Source organism: Xiphophorus hellerii, chromosome 21, assembly GCF_003331165.1.
Source record: "Xiphophorus hellerii strain 12219 chromosome 21, Xiphophorus_hellerii-4.1, whole genome shotgun sequence".
NCBI classification, from domain to species: domain Eukaryota; kingdom Metazoa; phylum Chordata; class Actinopteri; order Cyprinodontiformes; family Poeciliidae; genus Xiphophorus; species Xiphophorus hellerii.
In genome coordinates, this window is record NC_045692.1 from 24315892 (window position 1) to 24336012 (window position 20121).

A 20121-nucleotide genomic window follows, 5' to 3' on the forward strand; every position below is an offset into this window, starting at 1 on the left:
TAATCTGAACAGATTATACCAGAACAAAACAAACCAGATTCATTTGTCTGCTATTATTCTGGGAGTTTGAGTCGAATCTGAAGTTTTTCCTTAAATTTAAATTCAAAGTTCTGGTTCTCATTATTTAGTGCTAAGATTTCCTGGTTTCTAAAACTGATCAAGTTCTCATCAAGTTCCGTTATTCTTGTAAACTTTTGTTTTTATGGCTTCATTTTCTCTGTTTTATTGCAACTTACTGTCCTGTTTACTGCAACTCTAGAGATATTTTTAATTTTATTCATGTTTTTACAACTTCATCTCTTTTCTAACTTTATTCTCTTGCCGTTATTCTAGTGTTGACTTTTCTCTGCTTTATTACGACTTTCTTTGTTTCATTACATTCTCTCCGATATACGACTTTTGTAATTACAACTTTATGTCTTTTCACTTTATTACATTTTTACTCTTTGCTTTATGACTTCAAAATTTTCTTCCCTTCACTCTGTTGTAAAATAATTAATGTTCAGCTGGTTTACCTGAAAATCTGACATTTTGTAATTTGAAGTTAGAATGCAATTAAAAAAAAACTTAATTATGGGAGGGAAAAGATGCATTAACTCCCATATTATCTGCTCTGAGCTCAGTGGCGCCACCATCAGTCCAGCTCAGTAAGTGAGAAACCGCCACACCTGGTGAGAGGAGTTAAGATCTTTATTGGAAACCCGGCAAAACATCATCGCACATCTGCATCCAAGCGGGACAGAGCAGAGGCTCCCAAAGCGCAGACAGGAAATAAAAATAATTTGCTATAAGCTCATATATAATCTGACTCTGAGGTGTGTGAAAGATAAGCTCTGAGTGGACTGGGAACGTTGGGAACGTCTGGTTTCACCGCAGAGCTAGCCGACCAGGTCGGTACAGAAAACAGACAAAAAAGAAACGACAGACTAAGGAGGGGTCGCCTTCATGGTTCAGTCCAGAACCCGTCCGGTTCTGCCGGCTCAGCACTTTATCAGCAAACCGACACATTCGGTTCAGTTTCTAAATCCCACATGCTGTGAAATTAATCATAAATACATTTTCTTTTTTTAATAACTAAAAAAAAAAGATGGCGTGTTTGGAGAAACAAAACAAAACAGTTTTAAGGAGGAAAACGGAAACGCTCCGTCATCCCGCCGCAGCGTCTCACTTTCATCCAGAACCAAAACTACCGATGGAGTAACCATACAGAACATTAATAAACCGGGTTTGGACGTCACAGGCTCATCTTTAATATTAATAATAATAAAAAAAATGGTGATTATTTGCAGAATCGGCTCAAAACATCTCAATCGGAGCTTCTGTTGTAAAATCCTGCCTTCCTCCTTCAGTCGCAGCGTTTTAGATCTGCAACATGAAAATAATCAGAAACAGATTATTATGATAAACTCTACAGTGAACCTGTTTAACTTCAGATGATAAACAGAACAAAACCACCTTCTGTTCCCTCACTTTTTAAAATTTAATTAAACTTCCTGAGAAATGTGAGAAAAACTTTGAGCTTACATCATCGATATCTTCATCATCGTCGCCGATGTCGTCGAACTGGATCTCATCGTCGTCTCCGGGTCCGAAGGTGTCCGTCTCGTTGATTTTAGCTGTGAGGAGGAAGAAGAAGTCAGAATATTTTACAGTCTGGCTGCAGGTCAGCATTTTATTTATTTATCTGTATTAATCTTTCACTGTTGGGACAATGATTCCCTCTGGTTCAGGGTAAAACCGTCCATCTACTCCAGCATCTTTCTAACCCAACGGACAGACAGACGTTTAAAACATCTACCTTAACGATTCCAAGTAACTGAACCACTGAGAACAAGTTCTGTTCAGAACCGGTTCTACTGATGACCCACTTTAAACTCACCGTGTTCTGGAAGTTCTCCGTAAGCCTTCAAACTCCGAGCCTCGTCGGCGTTGTACTTCAGGATCACGTCTGCTTTGTTGTCCTAAAAAATAAAAAATCACAACGCTGTTAGAAATGGTTCTGATCCGGTACGATTACTGGAACATGAAATATCACATTTCTTATACCAGATAAGATTTTAATTATTTTCTAAAAGAAGTTACAAATGACAGAATAAATTTTAAAAATGATTCCCCTCCCTGGACTGTAACCAGACAGAAAACCAGTCAGTGGATCCTCTGTTGGAGGAAGTCAAACTGGTCCCAGTTGCTCACCTGGTAATCCCTCAGCCCCACCAGGATGATGTCAGACGTGTTTATCCAGACCTGGAGGACGGAAACAAAGAGGTCAGCCGGGGTCAGAGGAGGTCACACGACCTCTGTGACCTCTACACAATCGACCTGCCGCAGTGCCGACTCGGCGGTTCTCCTACCTTTTTCCGGAGCTTTCCTCTGATGTGGCAGAGCCGCTTGGTGCCGTCGAAGCACATGGCCTCCAGGCGGCCGTTCCCCAGCATCTTGATCACCTGAGCGTACTCTGGAAGAGACCAGCGCCAAGTCATCGGATGTTTCAAACGCCTTAAAACGACAGGAAACAGGAAACGGCTCCGTTTTGCTAACGCCGGTGGTCGGGGCGCTGGGCCGGTCACCCAGCGGCCCGTTTAAAGTCGACAGGAAGTTTGAAAATATCACTATATGTTTATTTAAAGACATTATTAACAATAATAAACACCAACTAGAAAGTCTTAAAAATAAAAAACATTAGAAAAAAGGTGTAAAGCCTGGTGGGCGCCAGGCTGAAAAAACACTAAATTACTGTTTACAGATTAAAAACCTCAGTAATTTTGTGAACCATAAGAAATTAAAAATAACTATTTTATTTACCGAGGCTTTATAATCCATTTCATTTCTGGTTTTGGCTGCGTTTGGTTTTTATTTCTTGTTTTTGGTCGTTTTGTTTATTTTGTATATTTAAAATGTCTTCCAGTTCCAACTACTATAAATTAAAACTATTGATCTTTAAGAGGGAAACTTTGCATTATTATGCCTTTATAATAGGACTGAACAATAAATCAACAACAGTATACATCATGATGGACACATAATAATAAAACAGACAGAATATTCAATATATTCCTCTCACAGCGAGTTAAACTGGTGAAATCTACTAACTCACTCACTCTGGTTGCCTAGCAACGACCTGCTGGGTAACTTCCGCAGTTTAAAGTTTCCCTTCATAACTGCTTAAAAATAAAAACTATGTGGAATAAAAACTGGATGAAACATCAAAGATTAACCCAGAAGCAGACAGTATTTCAGATATTTAAAACAAAAAAACTGATCAATAATTATTGATACAGACTAATATGAAACGATTATATCGTGATGAGGTTTTCAGCCACATTGTCATTATTATTACATCCTCTGAATATGGTCTCAAAACAAAAATATTATCTATTGTAATAATTTCTGAGAATTTATCGAGTAAAATGTAATAATTTAGAAAAGATTAAATGGATGAAGCAGTAAACTTGTTCAGCTGACAGATAAATGTTTTATTTTCTAGTTCTTGGTGCCTCGCCCCTTTCTGATGTCACCCTGGGCAACTGCCCATATCAAAAACTGACACTGTATCGTGTTTTCAAAAAAAGTCTTACCGTCTTCAGATTGTAAGACTTCATTGATGTGCAACGCATTCACAGACAAAAAGTTACTTTGAAAAGTAGGACAGAAACGATTAATCGTGATTAATCACGATTAATTATCAAAGATCTCTCTGGTTCCGGTTCTGGCCGTTTGGATCAGCAGAACTCACCCTGCCCGTCCTCCTTGAACACCAGCTCTCTCTTCTCAGACTCATTCTCGTTCTTTCCACGTCGCCGGTTCTTTCCTCCTTTACCTGCAGGCAGAGCGGGAAACTGTCAAAACCTGAAACCTGAACGCAGCGCCGGCTTCCTGCTGGTCAGTAAAACTGAAAAATCCCACATTTACTCAATCTGTAAATGCACCAAAAATCAACACATTCTTTGACTCATGTTGTTTTTACTTTAATATCGATTAGATCAAGTTTTAATAGATGATCTTGTTTCTAATCTTCTCAGCAGCTGATTATTTCTGTAAAGTTTTGTTGAAATTAGTCAAAATTTACAGAAACCAAAACACGACTGGATAGAAAAAGGTTTTATATATCGATGGGAAATAAATCCACTTATTGATTAACCAAATTTGGTTTTTTTTTCATTTCTGGAAAATCTGGATATTTTATGGAGTGAAGTCGGGGCGGCCATCTTGTTTTACGTCTTCTATTTATTTAGACTTTGATTTCAGGTCAAGTCCATGACAGAATATAAGGAAGTTAAGTTCGTTTGTTTTTTGAGGACAAAGTGTGGCCTGGGGGCCATTTGTGGCCCCTGGATGGATTTTGTGTGGCCCGCGACTCAAATTCAACATAATACAAGTTATTAAGGTTGGTGTATTTATTTTTTTATAAAAATGACCTAAATCTTGTTTTTGTTGCTCAGAATTGACCAAAAATGTTTTATTATTTTCAGTCTTTAAAAATTCACACCTTTGTTTTACTGAAGCAAAACTGTAAAATTATTTTAACGTTTGGATCTAATTTACATCCGAAAAAAAAAAAAAAGACAACTTTACTCATTTAATTAAATATTACAACTTAACTTATTGTTGAGTGGATTAAACAAAGTCAGTATTTTGTTGGTTCTTTGGACCTGAGAGTCATTTTGGTCTCTTTATGCTTCACAGATTAAATGAAGCTGAACTGGGAGGAAACTGGGAGGAAACTGGGATTAATGCAAATGACACAACCTGCAGGAAACATGATGAAACCTGTTCGTTAAGCTCTGAGTTATTCATGTCTGTTTATTATGGGATCTAATAAACTTCTTCAGACAAGGAATCCAGAAGTTTCCATCTCTGACTCCATCCTGACCTTTCACCTTTAGAGCCTCCAGTTCTCAGATGTTGGGTTGTAGAAACAATAAATTCACACAGGAAACCAATCCTACTCTGATGTGTAAAAATAAAAACAGGTGCTTTGAGTTAAATCTCTAATCTATGGAAGGCCCAGAGGGTCAAAAAGCAGCAAAAATTTCTCCTTTTATTGTCAAATGAGTGAATATTTATCTGTAGATTAACAATAAAACGGCCAAATGAAAAGTGACACCCAGGTTATGTGAGAATGATAAAATGACGCTGCTTAAATCTAAATTCTGATTTTCACACTTAAAGTAAGAAATAAAGTCTGCAAACATATTTCAATACAGTTTATTTTTTGTTTTGTTTTTCGGAATTATTCTGATTATTATAAACAGAATTTGGATAAATATTTTTAACCCTGTCAGAATCTATTCACCATTTAAGTACATCTTTTGTCCATTATTTTAGAAGAAAACATTTAACCAACTAAAATATACGATTTAAAGCTCTTTATAATTAAAACTCATTATACAAAACAGAACATTTCAAATGATGAACCCTGAGCATCGTCTGAGCACAGCCTGTCTTCAGTCAGAGGCTTAACCAGAGCCGCTGTAATACAGACTGCTACAGAGGATCCTTCCTTTCCACAGCATCTAGAACTCTTTGAACGTCAGAAAACATGAGTTACAACATTTTATTTACTTTTCAGATCAATCATTTTTTTTAATGAATTTGAAAATTAACTATAATAAACATGTTTTCAGAAAGTCTAGAGAATATTGATCAAAACCAACTTTAAAGAAAAACTTTGACTCTACAGAAGTAAAATAAAGATATTTAGTCATTCCTGGTTGTTTAAACATTACAGCTAATGTTAAATGAGATTTTCGCCGTTTAAACTTATTAAAATTCACAGAAGTTGGAGCTTAAATTTGCTTCTGTAAATCTAATCAGCAGATGATGAGTCTCTCGAGCTGATTAGCTCATATAAAACTCAACTGGACGGTCAAATAAAACCTTTACATTATTTTAACAGTATATGTCTAACCAGATGTGCGTTATTAGATAAATTAATGAACAGATGTCGGAAGGCCAGTCCGGGTGGAGCTTAGCTGTGTCAGCTAGCTAGCTACGAGCTAACCGTCTCTAAATGTCAAACAGCTTCAACAAACTTAAATTAACTTAATTAATGTGAATATTCAGAGTTTATTTTAAACACGAACCCCTGTGGATGATCAATAGCGCACTCCGATACCTGCGGCTAACGGAGTTAGCCGGCCCGGGTCACGTTTTCCACACGGCGGGCTAAACTACCGCAGAGCAGCAAATGCCTCCATTTTCGGCCTCTTACCTTTATTTTTGGGCATATTCCTTTACACCTGGTTCGCTTCAACCCTCCTCGGTACAACTGGCGGCTCGGAGATGTTTACAAACGTCAGACAGGATCAGATTTAAACAGCTGAACGCAGCCAGATGCTACCTGCTTAGCGCCGAGTCTCTGTGTCTGTGTGCGCAAACGCAGGACAGCGCGTTCAAAACTGCAGCGCTTTATTGAAAACCGTGACGCAGCTTAGTTTGACAGGGTAAATACGAGAGCCAAGCCGCCATCTTGGGAATGGCAGATCAGAAAGAATCAAGGAGTTAAGCAGGGACAAAACATAGATTACCGTATTTAATACCAAACTTTATTTTTAAAGAAGATGAAATCGAATTTCTTTTTAAGATATTTTGATGTCAACAAAGTTTCTATCCAGCTCTTTAATTTTCACATGAAAGCTTCATCATACTAGCATCTGATTTACAAGGATAATTTTCCTCAGCATAAATTCTTAATTTGGAATAACAAATATGTTAAAGATAAATCAATATTTTATGAGAAATTGTTTTAAGACACTAATATTTATGTAACTTGTGCATGAAAAAGATTATCTTTTATACTGAATTTCTGGGAATTTTTAATCAAGAGAAAAGTTTTAATATGATTCCAACTGGTTTTGTAAATGGAACAAATATACAAGCACCATAAAAGAAAAATAAATTCAATATTGACATGTGATTCATTATCACTCATTTTCAGTTCTATTGGATTAAAAACTTTATGAATATTAACAGGTCATTGATTTGGACTTGGACAAGTACCTGGTAACCGACTTCAAAATAATCCACCAAATATATCCAACAAAACAATTTATAAAAAAAACAAACATAGAAAGGACTTGGAAGAATCAATTTCACATCTAACAACTAACAAGCTAACAACTAGAAGGCTATTAGCAGAAAGCTAAGTATCTATTAGCTTTCTGCTAATAGCCTTGCTAATAGCCGCCCGGTGGAAAAGCTAAGTGCTTTTGAACCGGGAAAAAAATGCAACTGACAGCTTCTTGAGCTAACGGCCACATACTTACAGCTAAAAGAAAAATAAAAGCTTAAACTTTGCTCGACTTCTCCTTTAAATGTCTGGATTTTCCAAACTGAAAAATATCTGGCTACTGCAGGTAAGATGATCACTTCTCATGACTAGTACGCACAACCCCTACAGAAAACACTTAACCCATCTGTAAGTACCTATCAACATTTAACTTCATTTATAGTTATTGTTGTGACTATTTTTGTCTGTTAAACAGGAAATGGGCAGTTTAAAAACATTTATGATCAAATTGGTTTTATAAAAGTTATTTTTCAGGATTTTTAACCAGTGAAAAAAGAAAATGGAAAATATAAAATAATTTAATAGTTCTTAAATATCCTCATGGTTTTATTTTGATCAATAAAAAGCAAAGGCATTTTATCGATTATTGTTTTTTATTGTTTTTCATAGAAAGTCCAACTCTGCAGGTAGAAAACAGAGAGCTGGCGTAGCAGCAGGGCTGAACACATCTCTGACAGAATCAGACGACAAGAGGAAGAGTGAGAGGAAGAGAAAAAGCTATTTCTCTGTTTATAATTACAGAAAAGGTCATTTTATTTATCTCTCTTTATCCCAGAGCTGTACACTGACAGAAGAATAAACAAAATTCAACATAAATCGATATTTATAAAACATAAAGAAACTCTGAAGTTTATCCCTTTAAGATGACATTCAGACGACCACAGAAAGTTTTTAATGTTTCCACGACTACAGAAATGGGATTTCTGCTGTGAAGAAATTTATTTTTGCTTTTAAAAACTCAGTCGCAGACGTCAGTGGAGGCCCGACTTCACCGGTTAAAACAAAAACATGCAGAGCAAATAAAACTCACAAAGTATCTAAATGTGAACTTAGAGTCATTACGGAAGAAAAGGGTAAAAACAATTTAAAAAGATGACATTTATGATACATTTTTATGATGTAAAGCACTTTAAAATGTCTTGTTGCTGAAATGTGCTATACAAATAAAATTTTATTTGATTTTGATTTCAAATTAAAAATAGTTTAAGTCTAAATGTTATTCATGACTTCTGTGAGGAAACATTTGTTTAAATTTTTTCAAATTTGATTTATCCAGAAAATGACTCGTTTATGATTTAGACGTTTATTTGACACGTTTGATATTTTTATTTCAGCGCCGGTGAAAACGGGCCTCCGAGGTCGTCAGGTTTACAGTTTCTGACTTTCACTTTCATTTGTCCTTCTGCACCAGAAGCAAACTCACACTTGGATTAATTTCACTGATGAGAAACGGGTCAAAGATAATGAAGCTGAATAATTTGGTCAAAGAAGTTAAATAAATGCAGCGCCCCCTGGTGGCTAAGCTCGAGGAGTGTAATTCAGCTTCAGTTCAGGACAGATTTATTTTCTGGAAAGATTTGCATAAATTAGTTTTCTGTTGAATCTACAGAGCAAGCATGATGCTAATCGTTAGCATGATGCTACATGTTAGCATCATGCTAACGATTAGACCTCCAGGGTGAAGCCAACAACTGGAATGTTTTTAATGTTTTCTGCTCAATTTTAAAGGGTTTGCTGCCAGAGAATCACAATCATCATCATCGTCATCGTCATCATCAGGCATAAATGCTGAACACAGATCACAGGAACGCAACACCAACAACGGAAGAGTTCGATTTCAAAACAAAACCTCCAGAACCTCTAGAGGTCCCTTTTTTAAGACTTTGAGAGGAAAACAGAAATCTGGACGTGTAAAATGTTCCCACTTTAACTCAGAGAACGTCTGATAATAGGAGCTTTTGTTCGCCTGTTTCGCTCGTGTTCCTGTGCTTTTCCTGCTCCTACAAAAATGCATCGTCTTGATTCGTAGAAACCTGAGTTGCCCAACACGTTCATATTTACAGTTCTGCTGCACCGACGGCTCGTACTGAGAGGCAGAAATCCAGCTTCAGGCGGCGCTGCGAGGAAGCAGGCGGCTCTAGACCATCTAAAGATGGCGGACGGGAAACGCTTCAAGCTGCTTTCAGATCCTGAAACGGTTCCTGAATTATTCCTGTGAAAATCTGGGAGGGGATTTAAATCAGTGGTGCTCAGATTTCCTCCTGCTCAGTCTCCCAAATGCTTATTCTAGTGCATCATGGAAAAGCAAAAAAATAACTGGTAAAAACAAGTTGCCATGGTGATTCCCGCCTTTTCTGGGGAGTAAGACAGAAAAATAACCAGGAGTTTAAGCAGCAAACAAACTGTGTGGAAACCGTAAGTTGTATTGAATAATCCTTTAACCGTAAGAAGCATAACGTTCCTCTGGCCACATATGAGAAACTTTATACGTCTGCAATGTTTTATATGGAGATATAAAGAGAGACTCTTCAATGCTAATTTTGATAGAGGGATTACAATGGGAGTGAATTCAGTTGTGTGTGTGAACGCTGAACTCTCAGGTGATTTGACTAAAAAGTGGACAGAAATACCAATCTTCTGATGTATAAACTTTATATGTAGAGATGAAACTATTGGCATGAAAATGATTTAGATAGAGAAAAAAAAGGTCAAAATCTAAAGTGTGTTGCATCATCACAGTTAAAATAAACTTTCTGAGGTTAAAAACTCTAAAACGTTCACCAAACTTAAAATAAAACTTTGTAAAAAGTATAAAATGTATCAAAATGTTAATTGAGATGAGGAAAGCCCTACTTTCTGTGCCGTGTTTAAACTTTAAACGGTGTTTCTAATTTAAAGTGTGGCTGAACTGCGGAGCCCCAAACAGCACCAGGTGACCTCACTGCTCCGAATCACTTAGGAAACACGTCAGGAAATATCTGTATTTTTTAAATAAATTTACATAAACATTGTCTATTTTACTACCAAAGGGAAAAATAGCAACTTTTTTTCAACATCACTGAAATGTTAATTTAATTTTTGTCTCCAAAAGCTAAATGAGAAAAACTGAGCACCACAGATTTAGTTTCTCCCTAATCTGCATAAATCTGCTTCTGACCAGATTAGACAGTAACCAAAAATGTTTATGATATTTGGTGTCAAATATAACTTTATCTTATTCCAAAAATGAAAAAGACAAAAATAGGTGAAAAATGGCTTGTTATAGCTGCTGTGGTCACTAGGGGGCAGCATAATGCCAGAAAACTCTTTGCAGATTTAAGTCGTTCAGTTTGATTCCAGAGTATTTTCCATGTTGGTTTTGGATAAATGTTGGCGGAAACGAAAGGTTTCAATGGTGAATGTTTGAAACATTTTGCTGTTTTGTTCCTGAATGATGAAAAAGTGGAAAAAGAAAAAGGTTTTCCCAACAGAATGGGTTTAAAACCTTTGTGGCTCCAGTGAGACGTTGGTTTCCCTTTTAAAAGGCGAGCAGCGACAGTCCCAGCCGGCTGCTTCCTGAGCTGATCTGGACTTCTGTCCGTCTCAGAGGCTACTTGAGGTTTAAATGCAGAATCTACAACTACACAGATAACAATGATCCTAGCTCTTTAGAACGCCTACCTTACCTTACTTTGTTCCTATGGTTTCCCGTTAGAGGTTAATAAATACTCTTGTTTTCCTGATGTAGCCTCGGAGTGGCGAGGAAGCGCTGATTGTCCGAAGCAGAGGCCGGGGCCACGGGGCCACGGGGCCACGGGTTTGTGTTGATTGGTGATGCTAAAGCTAAGAGTCAGGAGAACCCGGTAAGGTGCAGGGCGGGGCAGAGACGGGGTGTGCTTCTATTTGGCGTAAGCGGTTCTCAGGTCCATCAGTAGTCTGTCCAACCGGACCGGACCGCAGGGGGCGGCGGGGAGGTCCGGCAGCGATCAGATCGAGGTCAGAGTTGACAGGAGGAAGAGGAGGAGGAGGAAGTCAAAGAGCGGTGGAGGTGATCTTCTTCATCCCCCTCCGCTGGGCCAGAGTGGAGCAGCCCACCGGCTCCAGGACCGGGGGAACGTTCCGGTTCAGGGCCGAGTAGGTGGCGGCCATGGCGCCCTGCGGGACAGGAAGTCACACAGACAGAGCAATTTACCCAACATTCTGTCAATCTGATACAGATTAAATCTCTTGATGTGATGCAGGGCAGTTTTCTCTTAAACACAAAAACAAGTTTTCAGGTTTTCTGTCAGAAAGGATTAGAAAGGATGAGCAAAATTATCCAGAAATGTGAAAACATTACAAAGATGGATTGGTCAACGAATGGATGGATGGATGGATTGGTGAATGGATGGATGGATTGGTCAATAGATGGATGGATGGTTACCTTGACGAGGTGTGGTGCATCCTGTCTGTTCAGGGTGTATTTGGGCAGCTGGTCTCTGTGCATCACCCAGGGATGTCTGAGGACTTGAGCCGCCGTCAGTCGCCGATGAGGATCTACATGCAGCATCTTGGACACCAGATCCTACCAGACAGAACAAACCGCCTTTAACTAAACCCTGGTTAGTATTTATTTCTTTCCCCAGCCTTTGTTCCTGTGAGTTCAGACCTTTGCTTCAGCAGAGACAGAGTTCCAGTATCCTCCAGTGAGGGAGAACTTCCCACTGCCGATCCGAGCCAGAATCTCCTCTGGTGTGTCATCTGGACCGTTAGCAAAAGGAGTAAAACTGGAGAAAAACGTACAAAACATAAAATGAACCTGAATATTTATGTTCAATAAAACTGAAAGTATAAAAAGGTTTGTTGGAATATAAGCTAAAGCTACCCTGTTAGCATTGTGTATAGCAGAACGCCCAGACTCCAGATGTCACAGGCTGCATCGTATCCCTGCTTCTTCAACACCTGCAGGAAAAAACAACTTTCAGATGTTTTTCACTCCTATTTTCTCTCTGCTGCAAGACGACATTACAAACCAATAAACTGGAAACAGACAGACATTATTTTCATGCTTAAAGGAAAATCTAATCAAACCGTAAAGCAAAGTGACTCGGACCTCTGGAGCGACGAAGTTGGCGGTGTAGCATGGCGTCATGAGCAGGCCGTTCTCGGCTCTCAGCTGTTTGGCGAAACCAAAGTCACAGATCCGGATGGACTCGGCGTTGCCGCTCTCGTCAACGTACAGGATGTTGCTGGGCTTCAGGTCTCTGTGCACCACCTGCAGAACGAGGAAACACCTGGTTGGTCGCCTCGGATCGCAGGTCCAGACTGGAACTAATGATTTAGTTATCGATTAATCGGTTATTCTAACGATTAATCGATTTAAAAATGGCACATTCTGCAGATTTTTTATTTAAGCCGTTTTTATACAATATTATAACTACTTTAAAGATGGAGGACGGAATGCAGATGCACGCCACACTTTTCAGATGTTTTAAATGAAAATGTCCAGCCTGTGTGGAAGCTTAGAAATAGTTAAAATTATTTTTTTATGCTCTTAGCAAGAATATTAGCATTTAACAGTTTCATAATTTCTATTTGTAACTGATTTTCTTTAAGAAAAAAATAATACTTTCAGGTTATTTGAAGATTTTTAAAAATGTAAATCAATTGTGAGGCTGAAAATAATCAGTTTTCTAACAGATTATTTCCATGTTTTCAGGTTGAAGGTTTTCTGAATCTAAAGCGGACTTCGGAGGCGTTTACCCCGTTGACGTGCAGATACTCCACGGTCTTGGTGATGGTGTAGAGCACGGCGCTGGCTTCCCGCTCAGAGAAGAACTTCTGCCGCAGGATCTTATCCAGCAGCTCTCCTCCCTTCATCAGCTCCGTCACCAGGAACACCGAGCGGCCGTCGTCATACACCTACAGCAGGAAAATACAAACCGCCCACCAACTTCAGCCGCTGAATCACTGAAAAACATCGGTTTCTAAAAACATCCAGGACAGAAACGGATCTAAAACTTCGGAGGGAAATTAAATCCTGGCGAGAAGGCGGATTATTACAGCTGAGTCAGAGCGAAATCACAGCAGGAAGTTGTTGTTGTTCAGATTCGGCGTGACCCCGCGGTGACCCCGTGAGTCACAAATAAAGCCAGCAGGTGATTTAGGAGAATCAGACGGGACTTTAGATTCACAGGATAAAAATAAAAACAAAACGGATTCATTCAGGAAACGAGGCGAAAACATTAACAGCCAAAAAAACCTGATGGAGAAACGATTCAGTTTGGAAACTTTCTGAGGTCAGGGCGAAAAAACAAGATGGAGGCTACATCCAACAAAGCATCCAACCAACCATCCAACAAACAAAACATCCATCCATCCATCCATCCATCCATCTATCCATCCATCCAACCATCCATCCATCCATCCGACTCACATCCTTCAGGGTGATGATGTTCGGATGCTGTCCGTATCTCAGCAGGATTTCCACTTCTTCTGTTGGATCCTTCTTGGCCTTGTTGATGATCTGGAACAAAATCAGTTCTTTAATTTAAAGTTAAATTTGTAGAAATAAGACCTACTCTCACCAAAAAACTAGAAAAAACAAGAAACATTGTTTTCCTTCTGGACCAGTTTCCACCAAAACCCTGATGAACGTCTGGCAGCAGGAATGTTGTTATCGGTGGCGTTACCTTCACGGCGTACTCCATGCCGGTGACTTTGTTGATGCAGCGCTTGCAGATGGAGTAGGAGCCGACGCCGATGTCCTCTTTGATCTCGTAGGTGTCTGAATACTGGGACGTGCTTCTGTGAAGCTGCTGCGAGAAAACCAAACGCACAAAATCAGCCCGAGTTTCAGACGGGAGGAAGATTAGATTACATGTTACACTTTCACCAAGACAATCTGTGAAACGCTACCAAAAGTTCCCATAAATGTTTAAAATAATCTAAATAAATAAAAGTTATTAAAGAAAAGATTTAGTTTATTTTCTCCCACAGGAATTATTTACATCTTTTCACTGTCAATTGAAGTAGACGAGTACAAACACGAGCGTCATCTGCATACAGTAGCACTAGATGATGTGGAATTAAGGTTTTATCACGATACTTTGTTTTTATCACGATACTTTGTGGTGCCACTGTGTTAAAGTGACAATAAGAACTATTTATTACATCGTTTTTAGGTAACTATGCGACTGTAATTGTGTGTCACAGCAATTATAGCCCCACAAACACAAATAACCTTGAAAAACATCCCTGTTTGTAATAAGTCACATAAAGAAGCGTGATTTGTGTCACTAAGCTGCACACAAATTTATTTGAATTCATTGACGCTTTGGTTTAATAAACAGTGGATAAAACAATAAAACCCAGGGATGAAGACACCTTAAAAATGTCATTATTGGAATTTATTGTGACAACAACAAATAAAAATTGTTATTAGATAAGAAATTTGTCACCATAAATGATAAACGATACAATAAATGCCCACCGTTAGCATACAGTATGATCAACATCAAACCGTGATCCATTTTCATTCTGGTGACCAAATAAATTTTGTTTCTTATCACTAAACTGCATGTAGTAACTGCATTTAATCATATTTCCAATTTATTGATGCTCTTATAGAGAAAATTGTAAACAAATAACATTTTCAGACATAATTAATCATAGTTTATTTTCCACTTTCTTATCACAATAATAAGAAATTCCACATTAACAACAAACGGTACATAAATTCTCATCCCTGTTAACTGACAGCAGCTTCTGATGAACTCAAATATTTGTTTTGCCTTCAACATCTTTAGCTTTTATCCTTTGTTCTTCCTTTGATGTTCTTTAAGCGCTTTGCCTCGTGTATGAATGCAGCTGCAGGAATAAAAGCAGCTCAGTTCTGTTCAGTCGTGTTCAGTTGAACATTTTCTACCCAGAATCATTAAATCTGCTGCATTCATCTACAAAAGCAGGAGGAAAAACATTCGGAGTGTTTCTGCCTCGATTTTCATCTTTTCTTCCAGCTTTAATCTCTGCATTCGTCCGCTGAGGTTTAACCCAGACGATCTGATTACCTCGGAGCGGCAGAGCGTGTTTGCTCACCTGTACGATGGTATTAGGCATCGGCGTCGGCTCTTCCTCCGTTATGGCCACGAAGCTGAAGCCTCTGAAGAGCTGATGGGCGTTGGCGCTGGGCGGGACGCCCGGCGAGTCTGAGGAGACGAGCCGTTAGCGTGGGAACCACAGAGAAGAAGGGAAGGCGAGCGAGAGCGTACCTCTGGGCGTTTTCGCCGTGAACTCGGGATCAAAGTAGAAAGTGTCGTCAGGTCGACCGACGGCCGGTTTGAACGGAGGAGAAATTTCTGTGCGGAAAAGTTTCTACAGGAAGGAGAAACACAGAAACTTCAGCAAAAGAACAAAAACAAGATCTTTTGCTTCTGCAGAAACTGACGTTCCAGTCGATCCGGCTGAAGAACGAATGCCTCTTGATTTCCTCCACGCCGTCCGGGCCGGCGCCTGAAAGCAAGCCAACCTCAGTTTCCATAGCAACCCCAACTCCATCACAATGTGTGAAAAACTTTGTCGAAAAAACACAATTTCACAATTATTTCCATTGAGTACAAAATGCGATTAAAATTACATATAAATAAGTTTATTCCAGCTATAAATCATTAAAATTATTGTCTAATCACTTCCTGTCGACTTCTTTTTCCACTTCTTCTTGAAGAAAGAAGTGGAAACATCCGGTTGTTGATCATGTGACTCGTGATGAAAAAAAGCGTTTCCATGGCAGTTTTGTGAAATAATCCAATTTCAAAACGGCCAAAAAAACGTTTCCCTCTAGCGTCAAAACTTTTTAATTTGCCGTGTTTCCATTAAGCAAATTTATTTTCTAAATATCACATTAACTACAAAGTTAACGGAAATGCAGTGACTGTTTTATTACCGATTGTTTCTAATTATTTAGATCCAATTTGACATTAATTAAATCTAAAACTAACCAGATGAATCAAAATGGAAGAGCTGTGTGTGAAATCTAACTCTGCTGATGGTTCTGATGTTTGACCTTTTATTCGTTGCTGTTTTCAATCTGCAGCTGGTCTGGGGTCAAAGTTCATGTCCAACTGAATGACTGGAAGGTGACCCAGCTCTTTGGTGTCATCTCTGCTGCATGTATATTGATCTGTTAGCATGTTAGCGTTAGCATAAAGTAACAGTCTTCAGTTAGATGTTTTGAGTTATGACAACATTTAGTTTCCTTCTGGATAAATAAAGTTTTGTTGAATCAAATTTTTGGTCATTTTTCTGACCAAAAACATTTCAGTTGCTTCTCTAAGGTCGCTGCTGTTGTCTTTCCACCTTGGCGTTGTGTTAAAACGGAGCATCAATGGGCTCAGACTCATGATAATTAGCTAATCAGTGCGTCATTTAGTCGCACGCAGCTTTCCCAGTTTGTCTGTTTGTTAAATAAAGAGTGTTGACGGCAGTTTCTGCTATAAATGTGACGATAAATTCTTATTTAGACCATAAAGCTGCAGGTATGTAGCTGATGTTCTGCTCCCCTCAGCATGCTGAATGCTTGAACATCTTACCCAGTCTGTTGGCTGGGTTGCGTTTGAACAGGTTCCTGAGGAGACTCTGAGCTTCCGAGCTGAGGAACTGCGGCATTCCCAGCTTGGCTCTGCAGAGGAAACAGAAGCGGGACAAACAGAGCAGCGTGAGCCACAGAACCGAACGTCCGTACTGTGTATCCAGAGCGGCGCTCGATGATAATCTGCTGCGCAGGAAGCAGCGTCAGCAGTCTATAGTGCTGCCTCAGCGTTTTCCTGCAGACGACAGCGAAGGGGAGCCGGAGGAAGCAGCGGAGGTTAACGTTTCCTCTCCGAAGACGTTCTCACACATTCTCTCACATTCGCTCTTTCACTTCCACTTTTCAAGCTTTGCTGTCAGAAAGCTCCAGTTCCCGCCCTGCTCCCCGTCTCTGCGCTGAAATTAAAGCCGATGGGATCGGAGCGCAGCGGCTGGATAAAGTGTCTTACTTGAGGATCATTGTCATCGTCTCCTTCCGGTCTTTGCCTTGGAACGGCAGCGTTCCTGTCAGCATCTCAAACTGAGAAAAAGAACAATAGCAGCAGCCTGGTCAGAGATCTGATGCGTTTCACAGTGTTTATAAACTCTGATAAACTCGTTATCCTCCCACTTCTTCCACTAAAAATGGCTTGCAAGCTCCTACACTTTCTTTTAAAGTGGCTTTATTTTACTTTTCTGCTCATTTAGACTGAAAGTGAAGAAAAGCACCAAAGAATATTCGACAGGAAGTTGCGGTTTGAGTCGTTATCAGATTCTTCTGCTCCAGTTCAGGGTTTAGAGGAGAGTAAAACTAAAAAACAACAGGTCTCTGTGTTTTAACATCAGTTCATCTCTACATTCCTGTAGATGAACATCGAGTGAACAAATGCGATGCAGAACAAAGACAATGAAGATTAGTGGAAGCTAATGCTAAACCGCTAACTTCAACTAAACTTCTATCTTCCCTTGAAAGGGTACAACCCTTGATCACCAATTTTACTTTAACCTTTGACCTGCTAGTTGGGAAATTGAGCTCGTTGAAGTTTTACAGGAAGATCTGCTTCTGTCTGAAATGTTTTCCTCTTATAAATAATATTTCTGTCTGTTATGAACTTCAAATTACTTAGAAATCCATTATAACCCTTTCCAGATTGTTTAATGTGGTTAAATAAAAATCGACGGTGTAGAATCTGTTGTTTTTGTTCTCTTGTGATTTCTTTTTATGGAATGACTGCAAATTAATAATAGATAATCATTTAGATTGGAGTTTAAAAAGTATTAAACTGTTAATCTAAAATCAGACAGAAGCATTTTTCCTCATTTTTCAGCTAAATCTAAACAGATTCAGATCTGAAATGCATGTCCAACATTTTTACTCTTTTATTTCTCCGTTTCTCCGCCTCACCATCAGCACGCCGTACGACCACCAGTCGGCGCTGTGCGTGTGTCCCCGCCGGTTCACCACCTCGGGCGCCATGTACTCCACCGTCCCGCAGAAGGAGTAGGCCTTGTTCTCGTGGTCTATCGACTCTTTGCTCAGGCCGAAGTCTGAGGACGAGAGGAAACGTCAGCGGAGGATCGGCAGCAGCAGGGGAACAACATGGAGCCAGAAGAGAGGCACCGACCTGTCAGCTTGATGTGTCCGGCCTCGTCCAGCAGGATGCTGGAAACACAGAGGAGCTTTAAAACATCAGGGTTACAAAACCAGAATTACACAATAAAAAGACACAACCAGGCCTGTTATGATAACAAACTTTACTAGACGATAAATTGTCCCAGAAAATATCGCGATCAAGGATAATATTGTTGATTTGAGATAATTTTCAAATAAAGCAATGAAAGAACACATTGTCAAAGTTTAATCAACTTTACAAATTAAATGAAAATTGCTAAATTATTACATTTAGAAAACAGACTATATTATCGATAATATTAAACTGCTAATGATTGCTAAAGATTTAGCAATTTAACAATTACAAAATTTCTAAATGTAATAATTTAATTATTAAATTAATAATGTTAGCAACTTAAAACATATTTTGTCAATATGTAGTATTAAAATGTGATTAATTAATGAATTAATTACAGATCTTGCAGATTAAAATCACAGATTTTAATCAAAAATCGGTGTCTGTAAAAACTGAACCAACGGTTTTCTGCTTTCTGCAGAAAATTAGTTTGTAATTATTTTGTGGAGGTTTTTATTTCCCTAAGTAAGTTGGGTGCAGGTGTGTGTGTGTGTGTGTGTGTGCGTGTGTGTGTGTGTGTGTGTGTACCCACTTTTCAGGCTTCAGGTCTCTGTAAATGATGCCGAGGCCGTGAAGGTGGTCGAGGGCCAGAGCGAGCTCCGCCAGGTAGAACTTCACGTCCTCCTCGGTGAACATGACCTGCAGCAGAGAAACGGCTCAAACCTCAGAGGTCAGAGGTCAGATCCTGGAGAAACTTCGTTCTCCTCTGAGGAAACATTGAAAACCCAAAAACCATCGAGCTGATGCAGCTCCTCCCCCACTCAGCTCCTTCAGACTAGCCAGCAGCAATTAGCAAACACCTGGAGGATCAGCTGAGCTCTGCTGCTCAGAGCAACGCTGGTAAAAAGTTGTTAAAGGGTTAATAAAGGAGCCATGTTGGGATGACGTGGAGGCGGAGCTTCTTAAAGAGACAGAGGCCCAATTCCAAGGCGGCACAAAACGAAGTAAAATTTATTTTAGGTATTATTTGATATAAAAAGTTAACATAGTTGTGCTAGAAAATAATACAATGTGACTGGAAAACACAAAATACTGCACCTTTAATAACTTTGACAAAAAATAATAAAAAAGCGAAAAAAATTTAAATTGAACCATCTCAGGTTTTAATCACTTTTTCAGTTTATTCCTACAATATTTGCAATGAATTTCCACAAAAAATTACACTAAAATTACCAATAATTTGATTTTAGAATCTGTGATTTTCTATTGTTTACATAATCTCTATCTATCCTGCAGAAAAAAAATCTAATTTCTGTTTTTTATTATAAATTTTATTTTTAGCTATTTTAAATCCAAAAAATAGAAATAAAACGTCAATAAATTTCCGATAGATGTTCATCTAAAATTATAAGACATTATAAAATTATAAGCTCTTAACGACTTTTATTTGGCTGACCTGAGTGTGAAAATGGTTGCAGACCCCTGGCCTAGTCAAAGTCCAGACCTTCAGAGAAGTTAAAAGCTGAAGAGTGGATCAGATCTCATGTTTTAAACACTATCGCTACAAACTGCTGGATCATGGATGTACTTAGTTTTTCCTACAGCGTCTCCCTGCTGAGGATGTACTTAGTTTTTCCTACAGCGTCTCCCTGCTGAGGATGTACTTAGTTTTTCCTACAGCGTCTCCCTGCTGAGGGTGTACTTAGTTTTTAAGCCATGCCGAGCGTTTACCTCCTTGGAGAGGCGGGTGAACAGGTCTCCTCCTCTCAGGAAGTCCAGGATGAGGTAAAGCTTCCCCTCCGTCTGAAACGCTGCAGACGACACGGATGAGACCCAAACTGC

At 39.1% G+C, this 20121-nt stretch overlaps 2 protein-coding genes across 5 annotated transcripts in view; both read right to left on the minus strand.

Moving 5' to 3' along the window:
- Positions 1 to 672: 672 nt before the first annotated feature.
- Positions 673 to 6392, minus strand: eif1axb (eukaryotic translation initiation factor 1A X-linked b). The gene is made up of 7 exons (XM_032552076.1): positions 6212 to 6392; positions 3734 to 3817; positions 2352 to 2455; positions 2194 to 2244; positions 1880 to 1961; positions 1525 to 1616; positions 673 to 1365 (listed from the first exon to the last, which is right to left on the minus strand). Exons 1-7 carry the CDS (start codon positions 6225 to 6227, stop codon positions 1360 to 1362), a joined length of 435 nt encoding a protein of 144 aa, XP_032407967.1. The 5' UTR covers positions 6228 to 6392; the 3' UTR covers positions 673 to 1359.
- Positions 6393 to 7643: 1251 nt separating this feature from the next.
- Positions 7644 to 20121, minus strand: part of rps6ka3b (ribosomal protein S6 kinase, polypeptide 3b) — a 48885-nt gene continuing 36407 nt past the window's right edge. For 3 of the 4 annotated variants that reach the window (XM_032551958.1, XM_032551959.1, XM_032551956.1), the window contains 17 exons: positions 20011 to 20090; positions 18872 to 18978; positions 18217 to 18254; positions 17997 to 18139; positions 17062 to 17132; positions 16615 to 16703; positions 15474 to 15538; positions 15298 to 15400; positions 15125 to 15234; positions 13720 to 13845; positions 13464 to 13553; positions 12791 to 12949; positions 12141 to 12302; positions 11913 to 11989; positions 11697 to 11814; positions 11472 to 11612; positions 7644 to 11203 (listed from right to left, as the gene is read on the minus strand). In XM_032551958.1, coding sequence (XP_032407849.1) covers positions 11081 to 11203; positions 11472 to 11612; positions 11697 to 11814; positions 11913 to 11989; positions 12141 to 12302; positions 12791 to 12949; positions 13464 to 13553; positions 13720 to 13845; positions 15125 to 15234; positions 15298 to 15400; positions 15474 to 15538; positions 16615 to 16703; positions 17062 to 17132; positions 17997 to 18139; positions 18217 to 18254; positions 18872 to 18978; positions 20011 to 20090 — 1802 coding nt within the window. In that variant the 3' untranslated portion in view covers positions 7644 to 11080. The remainder of the gene's footprint in view (positions 11204 to 11471; positions 11613 to 11696; positions 11815 to 11912; positions 11990 to 12140; positions 12303 to 12790; positions 12950 to 13463; positions 13554 to 13719; positions 13846 to 15124; positions 15235 to 15297; positions 15401 to 15473; positions 15539 to 16614; positions 16704 to 17061; positions 17133 to 17996; positions 18140 to 18216; positions 18255 to 18871; positions 18979 to 20010; positions 20091 to 20121) is intronic. The other variant, XM_032551957.1, reaches the window with a different exon arrangement.

Excerpts from the sequence above, each read along its gene's own strand:
- eif1axb (XM_032552076.1), bottom strand. Across the intron at positions 2,245-2,351 it reads GAGGAAAGCTCCGGAAAAAG|GTCTGGATAAACACGTCTGA; the intron begins GTAGGAGAACCG and ends TCCGTCCTCCAG. Across the intron at positions 1,962-2,193 it reads TGGGGCTGAGGGATTACCAG|GACAACAAAGCAGACGTGAT; the intron begins GTGAGCAACTGG and ends TTTATTTTTTAG.